This window comes from Silene latifolia, chromosome 6 (genome assembly GCF_048544455.1).
Source record: "Silene latifolia isolate original U9 population chromosome 6, ASM4854445v1, whole genome shotgun sequence".
In the NCBI taxonomy this organism is placed as follows: domain Eukaryota; kingdom Viridiplantae; phylum Streptophyta; class Magnoliopsida; order Caryophyllales; family Caryophyllaceae; genus Silene; species Silene latifolia.
The window spans coordinates 72,877,847-72,890,266 of record NC_133531.1 but is presented as its reverse complement, the minus strand read 5'-3'; the positions used below and the strand labels follow the sequence as shown (position 1 = coordinate 72,890,266).

At 38.0% G+C, this 12,420-nt stretch overlaps 1 protein-coding gene across 1 annotated transcript; it reads right to left on the bottom strand.

Moving 5' to 3' along the window:
* Positions 1-990: 990 nt before the first annotated feature.
* LOC141588224 (uncharacterized) lies at positions 991-11,477 on the bottom strand. Its single transcript, XM_074409678.1, has 3 exons — positions 11,013-11,477; positions 3,667-4,074; positions 991-3,180 (listed from the first exon to the last, which is right to left on the bottom strand). The coding sequence occupies exons 1-3, from the start codon at positions 11,475-11,477 to the stop codon at positions 991-993; spliced, it is 3,063 nt and encodes a 1,020-aa protein (XP_074265779.1).
* Positions 11,478-12,420: the final 943 nt, after the last annotated feature.

Here is a 12,420-nt window from a genome sequence, read left to right as displayed (position 1 = left end):
ATATAAAAAGATCGTGAGTACACAAACAAATCAATAATTAGCTTTTTACTTTGATAAATAATAGAACAAAATCTTTTTAACTCTCAAATATAGGTAATTATTATGCCTCATAACATTTGAGTAAGACTAAAACACAACATTGTTTTTAACCATTTTTCGAAATCACAACAGCAAAAAAAAAAGTATTTTACATTTATTTATACATTTTATTGATTCCTCCATTTCATATTAAAATTTGTATTAGGAAAAAAATAAAAATATGTGATTTAAACAAATAGATTACTGAAAATACTTATTCTATATTCCCAAAGATCAATAATTGCATAAGATAGGTGGGTGATCCTATGATATAGTTAAAAAAAATTATGAAAATAATATAATTAAATTCATGGTAAAAAAATGTTATCATTAAAGTATATTTTTGTATTATTTGCACATATTACAGATGGTATACTTCTTAGTATGTTATATATCCTAAATTGAACATATAAATAATAGAATTGCCCCACATCGAAAGATTAGCATAAGGTGGGTGATCCTATGATTATAAATAGAATGCATCCTTGAAACTTAGGTATAAATCCAAAATATTTTGAGTCTCTCAAATATTGTCCTAGAGTGCTCTTACAATATGATATAAAAAATAATGTGAAGAATATTTTAATTATTATAATACACATTTCCTATATTATATTTAAGTGATTATAATTTTTATATAAACACTTATACATTTCATTTGACAATAAAGTATCGTAAAAAAACAAAAATTGTGGAAATTATATAATTAGAATTGTGGTAAAAAAAATGCTACCATTATTTTTTTTTTTTTTTTTTTGCAAGAAGGTATGTCTCATATATTCCAAATAAAGAGGATTACATGAGTTCTTACAAGTGTATAACCCCTATACTATGTAACAAACAATATATCCCCTATGTGTAACTATACAAGTATATCAATTTCCTAGAGTAAGTAAATGAATCAGAGGAGACCTAGTTATTAATTGCAGCAGCTACATCCACAAAGTAACTGTGCTCACTGACTTTGTGGAGGAGGAAAGTGCTAGTAGCATACTTGATTTCAGGGAGTAGAGCATGGGGAGGGCGTTCTCTTCCTTCAAAAATCCTGTAGTTCCTTTCACACCAGACAGAGTAAACTAAACTACCTAAGCAGCAGCTTACCCATTTACTTCTCCAATGTCTCTTTTTGGTACACAACCTGGGCCATAAGAGAAGAGTCTGCAGATCACAGCAAGGGGTGTTCATTTTTACCCATAGTTTCAGATCCTGCAACAGCTCTTTAGTGTATCTGCATTGAAAAGAGAGATGCTGAGCATCTTCAGCTGCTTCTTTGCAAAGGTAGCATCTGTTAACCCAATTAAAACCTCTGGTTATGAATTGGTCCACTGTGGCCAACTTTCCCTGGACAGCAAGCATTGTGATGATCTGATGCCTGAGAATCATTGTTCCAGTACGTATGGCTTGAAAAATTGGTTGAATAGGATACTTTTTCCTGAACAGCTTATATGCTTTACTAATGGAGAAAGTACGTTGAGTGACACAGCTATCAAGTAAATGCTTAACTTGTGCTATAGTCCCCATCTGTAAAAGACAAATGTCCCTTACATGAAGAATGCCTTTGAGGCATTCAGAATGATGTTCCTGGATAGTAAGATCCCAGATTGAGCAAGTGGCAGTGATATAGTGTTTCATCCAACTAATCCAAATGGCTCCTTTATTCTTATCCAGGCACCAGAGCCATTTGAGCAATGTTGCTTTGTTCCACCCTTCCATATCTTTGATGTGAAAGCCACCCTCATCCCAAGGAGCACAAACACTGAGCCAGTTCTTATAGACTAGCCTCCTCTCATTACCAACCTGCCCCCAGAAAAAACTTTTACTCATTTTGGAGATAGCTTTGTGCACCAGCCGAGGGAGGAGGAGACTAGTGCACCAAAAATTGCAGAGCCCAAATAGGGTAGCGTTAATTACAGTTTTTCTGCCAGCATAAGATAGGAACTTAGTAGAGCAAGCAGCAGTAACCTTGTGGATTTTGAGTAGCAGGGTATCATACATATTTCTTGTGAGCCTAGATGAATTAATGGGCAAACCAAGATATCTAAAAGGGAATTCACCTTCCTGAAACCCAACAGTGGATAGAATAAGGGATCTTAGGTTTGGATCCACCCCCCCCCCCCCCCCAAAGTAGGCTTCAGTTTTGTCCATATTAGCTTTAAGACCAGACCATTCAGAGAAAAGCTTTAAAGTGTCCACAGCTTGTTGAACAGATGGCAAGTCCCCTCTGATAAAGATCATAAGGTCATCAGCAAACACTAAGTGGGTCAACCCAAGCTTGGAACATTTAGGATGATAAGAAACTTTAGGTTGCTTGCACATTACCCTTAGCTTCCTTGAGAGGATTTCCATGCTAAGAACAAAATGAAATGGAGATAGGGGGTCACCCTGCCTTACTCCACTTTTGCCTTTGAAGAAGCCATGATTAGAGCCATTAATTTTAAGGGTAAACCAGAAGCCAGTGATGCATCCCATCACCCAGGAGATAAATCTGGGTGGGAAATTGAGTCCAATAAGCATGTTCTGGATGAACTTCCATTGCAATGTGTCAAATGCTTTGCTAATGTCCACCTTGAGCATGCATCTAGGAGTGATATGTTTCCTGGTGTATCCCTTAACCAAGCTTTGGGTGAGCATAACATTTTCAAAGAGGTTCCTGTCTTTAACAAAAGCTGCCTGCTCAGGTCCCACAAGATAAACCATGATGTCTTTCAATCTATTAGTGAGAATTTTACTAACAGTTTTGTAGACAGTGGAGCAGCAAGAAATGGGTCTGAAGTCTTTAACAGTTTGGGGGGTGTCCTTTTTAGGGATAAGGGTGACAAGAGTAACATTTGCTTGCTTTGGCATGAACCCAGTTTTGAAGAAATCCTCAATAGCCAGGCAATAATCATTGCCTACAATGTCCCAGGCAGCCTTGAAAAAACCAACAGAGAGACCATCTAGTCCTGGACTTTTATTTGAATCAATGTCAAACAGGGCTTGTTTTATTTCCACTCTGCTAATGGGTTTTAGCAGAGAGGGATAGTCATCCATTTTAACACAAGCACCATTAGAAATAACTTCAGGAGGAATTGGAACAGTAGGGGTATCACCCCCCAGCAGCTGCTGGCAATGTTGTCAGGATCGGGATTCTACTTTGGATCGATGGGGAGGGTAGGATCGAATCGGTAGAACCGGATCGTAGAATCGCAAGATTCTACAAACTCACTAAATATAATTTTTTATTTGGTAAAAACATATAATTGAAAATAAAAACACTTATTTATTAATATTTATTCATAAAATATTGGTAATTAATGATTTTAGTATCATTGTATGAACAACTTACACGAAATTTAGGTTTTACGGTGTCATTATATTAAACTATATATTAATTTTTTTATTATGGAATCGGATCGTAGGATCGTAAAATCGTAGGATCGTAAAATGATCCCATCTCTTGAAATTTTCAAATTAATAGGATCGTAAGATTCTACAACTATGATAAAATCGTAGGATCCAGGATCGGTCAAGCATTTTTGGATCGTAAAATCGTAGAATCGTTGGATCGAATCGCGATTCTGACAACAATGGCTGCTGGTAGTAGTCCACAAAAGCTTCCCCAACATAATGCAACCCTTGATGCCTAGTGCCATCAACCCCCTTGATTTCCCCTATCATCTGGCTCTGTTGCCTCTCCTTTATTTTTGCAAATAAGAATTTAGAACAAGTATCATTATATTTAATGTTATGAGCCTTAGCCCTTTGAGCTAGTATCTTGAGTTCAATATCCTTGAGCTGCCAGAATTCAGTAGAGAGTTGCTTCTCCCTTTCCAGCAGGACAGGAGAATCAGGGCAATTCTGTAAGTCATGAAAACAATTAGAAAGAGCCTCTCTCTTCTCCTTGACCTTATTCTCAATATCAGCAAAGTGAGAAGCATGGAGTTGCTTGAGACCTTGCTTGGCATTCTTAAGCTTCTGCATTAATCTGAACATAGAATTCCCTTTCTTTTGAGCAACCTAGCATTTATCAACAATAGAGTGGAAGTCAGGATGTTCCACCCAGCAGTTAAGAAACCTAAATTGCTTTTTAGGAGTATCAACATCATGAAATGTCAACACAGCAGGACTATGGTCAGATATGCCAGGAGAAAGAAAATTGCCAGTTGTTTAGGAAAAATGCTGCAACCAGGCATTGTTAACCAGAATTCTATCCAGTTTGGAGTACACTCTGGTAGTGGCATCCTGCTTGTTATACCAAGTAAAATCACACCCAGAGCTGTGATACCGTCGTTTAGTATCAAAAATAATATTTATAATTTCCAAACTAAAACTATAGATAGTGATAGTAAGGGTCGAACCACAGGGAAGTAGGGAATTATTAGTTGCTTTCTATTTTAGTCTAAGGGTAACAATGAGGGGGGTTTTGATTGATTTATAATTAAACTAAATGCAAATAAATAAATAGGCAAATGAAACTGACGATGTAAACGATGATAAAAAGGATGCTAAGACGATCGGTTCATTGTAGCTACGACGACGCAAATCCTAGGTAAATCTGAAATAATCACGTAAGGTGGGAAAATAAGAAGTCCTCTCAGACCAACTTAACAAGTAGCGCCGCTCAGCCTAAGCTACTAGTCCCTAGGTCTCACTAATACTAGCTCACGCCCTGAAAAGTGATTCCTAATGCCTAAATTTTACTTATCTTACGATCTTAGTATAATTTAGTCGTTCAATTGGTAGTCTATTGCCCTCCCCTCTCTTTCGATCTATTGGGTCGGTCAATTCCTAAGTAATTAACAAATAGCCTCTCGGTCTTTTATAAAAAATTGCAATTAAATCAATTGAACAATGCTAATTCTTACGCGATCGATCGACTAGATGGTGCAACGATCGACCAAGTTTTCAATCGATCGACTATTGACATCGATCGATCGATCAACCCCAAACAGTCTACCTATTCTACGTCGTCTACGCTACAAATTCCCTCACATCTTAGCAAAGGGGGATTAGCTACTCATATGAATGACAATAACAACAAACCTGATAAAAACAACAAAGGAATTCATAACTGAAGTAATTAAAGCAATAAAAACGCAATAATAGGCTATGGTTCGGGATTCTAATCTATCAATTCTATGCTAATGACAAAATAAAGTAGAAAAACCAAATTAAGCGAGATATTACCAAATAGAAAGAAAGAATAAATCCGGAAGCAAGAACTTTATTGAGAAATTAATGTAAACTAAGAACCCTAAAATTTTGATGATGAAAACTGAATGCCTAAAACTGAAAGCTAAAGCTACGTTATAAAGGAAAAGTACGCAGCTATTATTCCTAAACCTAATAACTTGTGGGCTTGATAAATCTCGATCTTTTAATTCTCGTCTGAAGTAGTGTCTTGGTCGATCGACTACGCATGGCAGTCGATCGAATGAGTAGCAGCGAACAGTAGCTACTGGAACCCGTGGGGTGGTCGATCGACCACTTGGACCAGTCGATCGACAAACAGTGTTGTACAGAATTGCATTCTGACGATTCCTGCAGCGCGCACTGATCTTAAAACAGCTGCCATTTCTTCGTTACTTGGTCAAATCAGGCGTTCTACGCGGCGTTGGAAAGCTAAGAGGATAAGCTTTCATCTCCAATTGGAATCACTCAATTATATTCTTTAGAACTCGAGATATAGCTATCTGAAGCAGCCTGCAATGTCGTGAGGTGCTTCTTTGCTTGTTAAACTCGTACGCACTCATGCTTTTGCTATCTTCAGGCCTTGAAATGCATTCTAAACTTCAAGTCCGAGTTAAATATTCATGTCCTTCCTAAGCTTAGCTTCCGGGGTCAAGATTTGGTTCATTTTCTACCCATTTCCGCAATAATCTGCAATATTACATAAAAACACGAGAGTAGACAGAAATAGGGGAAATAGTAGAATAAACTACATCTAATAGACATAAAATGCGTGGAAATAAAGATGTAAAACATCATATTATAGACACGCATCAAACTTCCCCAAACCAAACCTTTGCTTGTCCCCAAGCAAACTAAATGCAAAACTAAATCTAGATAGAAAGGAGCAAAACATGGACAAACTGAAAATCGTCTACTTAAACTAATTTAATGCATATGAATCAACTACTAATAGCTCAATGTCACGCAAACGAATTTATGCATATTTCGAAGAGATGTTGAACATTTGACTTTGCGAGACTTTCAAGATTGGACTCTCCGGTCACTCTTTCTCTCAACAAAGCAAATGGTAAGCAATTTATATGTAAGAGAGAAAGAGACAAAAGTCGCTCACCTAGACTCAACCAACATGATCATGCATGCAACATAGTATGATAAATAATTCTAGCTACCGTGCACATACATTCCAACCATTTAGGGTCCATCACATGCCGAATACTTGCAAAGATTTGGATAAGTGAAGCTATGGGTAAGAAGAGGCAAAACAATATGGGAATGAGAGGGAAATAGCCAAGCTAGCATCCTAACAAACCGAATAAAACATCCACTTCTAACTCAATGAAATAAGCTCAAATGCCTTAATGAATTAGGCAAACACTTCATTAATCCAAATAATACTCCTCATAAAATATAAAGCAAACATAGGAGTAAACTTTTTCCTTTTTTTTTTCTTTTTTTTTCTTTGCCGTTTCTTTTTTCTTTTGTTTTCTTTTTTTCCGTTCATTTTTTTTTTCGGCAGCCACTATATTTTTTTTCATTTTTATTTTTCTTTTCTCCTTCATTCATCACCAACTTCATAGAGTGCAAATCGAGCCAAAATTGATACAATACAACGAATACCACTAAAACTACTAAACTAGCTCAGCAAAGGGTAGGCTTAGTTTATGGATTGTAGCTAAAGGGTCAACTGGCAATTTTTGGCTAATGAGAAGCTAATGGGTAAAATGAATAAAAGGGATTTTCTCAAGCATTCTCCAAACATGCAATACCAACCACTAACCCGAATGTATGCAGGCAAAAAGAAATTAAATGTCATACTTGTGCAAATTAATGTTACACGATATGCAGGGAGTAACTACTCACAATCCTAAATGAAACTGGTCATGAATGACACCAGTTTATAGGCTGTAATTCCTTAGAAATTTTTGTACTTTGCCAAAATTTCAAGTCAAGTCTACTAGTTCAACAAATTTTGAAACGAAATTCGAGATATTGCAAAAACTTTTGCTAAAAGATGTGAAACAATGCAAGGCTTAAGCAAATGACAACTATCAGTAATGAATACTCCAATCTGACTCATCCTAATATGCAAAATTAAACATGATATTTTTTTATTTTTTTTTTGAAATTTCTCAAATTTCTCAAATTTTTTTTTTTGATTTTCTGTTTATATAGGGGAAAATACACAACAATGCAAGACAAAAGTGTAAACGTGTAACTGAAATGCAATAAAAACAATGCAAATGCGACGCAAAACCCTTCCCCAAACCAAATCACACAATGTCCCCATTGTGCGAAATCATGTATAAAGAAGCAAAAGGAAACGGGATTTTGCGATAAATAACTAAATAAGACATGAAATTGGGACTCGGAAACTTACAAGATTTTAAGTGCAAAGGGAAACCTCCCCAAACCAGCGTGAGCTAGGAGGTTTCAGTAGCCAGCAGTGCTACCATAAAGTACCTGAAAAGACAGAAAATACCGCGCATAATTCGAGAAAGCAAAATTGAAACGGTAATTATGTGTAAAGAATTAATTAAAAGAACGAGGTATAACAGCTACAGTGGTCGATCGACCGCCTTGGCCAGTCGATCGACCAAGTTACCTGAAACAGTAACTTCTGTGCTGCGAAGGTCCGACGAGCGACCACTCTAATCAGTCGATCGACCAAGTTACCTGACGTGAACAGTTCCTGCTCACGAATTAACTCAATGAATTGAGTTAACATGGTCTAATAACCTGTAAATGCACATAAAAACGCGCCCAAAATTGCGCTAAACCCAAATGTAAAGTCTAAAGAGTTGTAAAACAAAGCTTATTCGCAAGATAACAAAAATCACACTCCGGGTTGCCTCCCAGCTAGCGGGTTTCGCCAGTCCCGCCGACCTCTTTTTCTTCAGCCAACTAGTCTAAATGAACCCAATCAAAATAGCTCAAAGCTCGCAAAGAACTTTGTCAAAAAAGTCATGCGCTGTGCTACAAAAACTGTAAGTAGCACCATATTATAGTAATAGCATAGGAAATCAAAATATAATAATATTTAAGCCTAACAAATTTCCTATGAAAGCTCCTAAAATTATTCACAAAATAATTCGCCCTCCGCTAAGGGCGGAATATAAAAGCTCAAATTATCGGTGGAGAACAAGAGAGCTCAACAAAGATTCAACCCAAAAACAAAGTGCGAGTAGAATTTAAATGCTCGGACGGGTATATACTTTTGAGGTGGAGGAGTCTGGTCAACTAAGGGTGGAGGTGGATAATCGTCCCAAATGCATGGGGATGTAAAGTCAATTGGGTCAATCGGGTCCTCTATAATAGGCTCATCATCTATATCTTCATAAGTATCCCATTTGACCTCAAGACTGTCTAAATTTTCCTCCTCACTCTCCTTATCGCTAGACTCCTCAAGTTGGAGGTTCTCAAAGAGATCCTCCAAATCGACCTCACTATCAGTGCAAGAATCATAAAGGGGTTCTAAACTATCCTCATAAAAAGGATTGTCTACCACGCTAATGGTCTCCTCTATGTCTCCATCAGCATTTCCTAGATCAGTTTCTAAGGTCTCACCCACCCCCTCATCTGAGTCAACATGAAGAGAAAAAGTAGGTTTAAGAGATTCAGTAGCAAACCAATTAAAGAATTCTAATACCTCAATTACGGGGAGTCCTGCGAAATCCCCCTTACCAATAGAATTTAGGTATGCTCGCGTAGGGTCATTCATACTGTTGATGAGAGTCAAGCATGTTTGGAGTTCGAGAGAATGCATCTCGCCTCGGGCTCGACCCACTCCATAAGCCTGGCGAAATAAGCGCCAAAACTTTCGTTCTCTTCCTGCGGAAATCTCAGATAGAACGTCATGAGAACGGTCTCAAGGAACCGAAGTTCCCTGAGACTAAAGAAAGAAAGACTAAAATTAAAAACAACTAAGAATTAGCGCTGCCTCCCCGGCAACGGCGCCAAAATTTGATACCGTCGTTTAGTATCAAAAATAATATTTATAATTTCCAAACTAAAACTATAGATAGTGATAGTAAGGGTCGAACCACAGGGAAGTAGGGAATTATTAGTTGCTTTCTATTTTAGTCTAAGGGTAACAATGAGGGGGGTTTTGATTGATTTATAATTAAACTAAATGCAAATAAATAAATAGGCAAATGAAACTGACGATGTAAACGATGATAAAAAGGATGCTAAGACGATCGGTTCATTGTAGCTACGACGACGCAAATCCTAGGTAAATATGAAATAATCACGTAAGGTGGGAAAATAAGAAGTCCTCTCAGACCAACTTAACAAGTAGCGCCGCTCAGCCTAAGCTACTAGTCCCTAGGTCTCACTAATACTAGCTCACGCCCTGAAAAGTGATTCCTAATGCCTAAATTTTACTTATCTTACGATCTTAGTATAATTTAGTCGTTCAATTGGTAGTCTATTGCCCTCCCTCTCTTTCGATCTATTGGGTCGGTCAATTCCTAAGTAATTAACAAATAGCCTCTCGGTCTTTTATCAAAAATTGCAATTAAATCAATTGAACAATGCTAATTCTTACGCGATGCGGTCGATCGACTAGATGGTGCGATCGATCGACCAAGTTTTCAGTCGATCGACTATTGACATCAGATCGATCGACCAACCCCGAAACAGTCTACCTATTCTACGTCGTCTACGCTACAAATTCCCTCACATCTTAGCAAAGGGGGATTAGCTACTCATATGAATGACAATAACAACAAACATGATAAAAACAACAAAGGAATTCATAATCAAGTAATTAAAGCAATAAAAACGCAATAATAGGCTATGGTTCGGGATTCTAATCTATCAATTCTATGCTAATGACAAAATAAAGTAGAAACTCAAATTAAGCGGGATATTACCGAAAATAGAAAGGAAGAATAAATCCTAAGCAAGAACTTTATTGAGAAATTAATGTAAACTAAGAACCCTAAAATTTTGATGATGAAAACTGAATGCCTAAAACTGAAAGCTAAAGCTACGTTATAAAGGAAAAGTACGCAGCTATTATTCCTAAACCTAATAACTTGTGGGCTTGATAAATCTCGATCTTTTAATTCTCGTCTGAAGTAGTGTCTTGGTCGATCGACTAAGCATGGCAGTCGATCGACTGAGTAGCAGCGAACAGTAGCTACTGGAACCCGTGGGGTGGTCGATCGACCACTTGGACCAGTCGATCGACAAACAGCGCTGTACAGAATTGCATTCTGACGATTCCTGCAGCGCGCGCACTGATATTAAAACAGCTGCCATTTCTTCGTTACTTGGTCAAATCAGGCGTTCTACGCGGCGTTGGAAAGCTAAGAGGATAGTCTTTCATCTCCAATTGGAATCACTCAATTATCTTCTCTAGAACTCGAGATATAGCTATCTGAAGCAGCCTGCAATGTCGTGAGGTGCTTCTTTGCTTGTTAAACTCGTACGCACCCATGCTTTTGCTATCTTCAGGCCTTGAAATGCATTCTAAACTTCAAGTCCGAGTTAAATATTCATGTCCTTCCTAAGCTTAGCTTCCGGGGTCAAGATTTGGTTCATTTTCTACCCATTTCCGCAATAATCTGTAATATTACATAAAAACACGAGAGTAGACAGAAATAGGGGAAATAGTAGAATAAACTACATCTAATAGACATAAAATGCGTGGAAATAAAGATGTAAAATATCATATTATTGACACGCATCAAGCTGCTCAAATCATCTAGGGCACAACTACTGAGACAAGAATTAAAATCCAGGAGATCAGAGAGTACAGGGGGAGTATTACTGAGCTTCTCAGCTGGTTGCCTAATCACATTAAAGTCTCCCATAGCTGTCCATTTATCAACATGACTAGCAAAACATTCCATGGAATTCCAAAGACGCTTCCTGGTATCAGCATTATTACTACCATAGACAATAGAGCAGTAAAAAGTCCTACCAGTAGCATGATGTAACACTTTACAGTGAACAACCTGAGAATGCTCCTCTAAAATATCCACTTTAGTAGTGGCAGGATTCCAAAGGATCCAAATCCTACCATTATGGTGTTTATTATAATTGCAAAATGCTTTATAGGCTTTAAAATTCCTCTTAATAATTTTTTGAGCACGATTTTCCTTGACTCTAGTTTCCAGCAAACCAAGAATATCCACTTTATTTTCCCTAAGGAAGTGGCTTACCTCACTATGTTTAATGGCCTTGTTAAACCCACGAATGTTCCAGGTTGCAATGATCATTGATGGGTTAGTAAAGAAAGACTTTCTCCCTAGGAGGTTTGGACCCAAGCAGAACCTTAAGACCCTCAGCATTAGAATCAAGGTGTAATGAAACTTGTGGGTTATCCAATAGTGTATCCTCTTGTAAAGGGTGCTCAGCTGCAGCAGGCAGCTGCACAAAGGAGGAAACACGAACATCTGACACAGGAGAGGAGTCTCTCTTCAAGGCTATTTGAGACTGACTCTCCCTGCCCTTCTTGGTGCATTCAGAGTGCATTATAACTGCTTCAGGAGAGGCTACAGATCCTGATGTAGAGGGGGGTAAGCCTAGCAGGAGGCATTCTGAGCTTATCCCTACTACTTCAGTTTCAGTAGACATTCCTGATGCAGCTAAGGTACCACCTAACACACAAGGAATCAGCTGAGGACTCTGGGAATCAATTAAGGCTTCATCAGAGGTATGAGTAATAACAACACTTTGAGGCACAAGAGGAGAGTCTCTCTTCAAGGCTATTTGAGACTTCTCCTCCCTACCCTTCTTGGTGCATTCTGAGTGCATTATAACTGTTTCAGTAGAGGTTACTGATCCTGATGCAGATGGGGTCAAGCATAGCTTAATGCATTCTGAGCTTGATCCTACCACTTCAGTTTCAGTAGACAACACTGAATCAGTTAAGGTACCACCTAGCACACAATGAGTAACCTCCTGAGCCACCTGAGAATGCTCAGGGACAGCCAGAGGTGCAAAAGAATTCTGAGTAACAACAGTAGTTGGCACCAGAGGAGAATCCTTCTGCAAGTTATGAGACTGATCCTCACTACCCTCCCTGGTGCATTCAGAGTTTGCAGCAGGAGAAGGTACACTGGGAGAGACTTTCTTAACATACTTGACCTCTTTCCCCTTTGCTTTTGTAGTCTGGGATGGAACCTTAGCTTTGTTTTTCTTGCAGGTTTGCCTCTTGTG

What these genes read in the sequence shown, in the direction of transcription:
- LOC141588224 (XM_074409678.1), bottom strand. Translation starts at nt 11,477, where the DNA reads ATGATCATTGCAACCTGGAACATTCGTGGGTTTAACAAGGCCATTAAA. An exon ending in AGCTCAGTAATACTCCCCCT is followed by an intron (nt 4,075 to 11,012) that starts GTACTCTCTGAT and finishes GATAAATGCTAG; the next exon opens with GTTGCTCAAAAGAAAGGGAA. An exon ending in ATTATGTTGGGGAAGCTTTT is followed by an intron (nt 3,181 to 3,666) that starts GTGGACTACTAC and finishes CAACATTGCCAG; the next exon opens with CAGCTGCTGGGGGGTGATAC.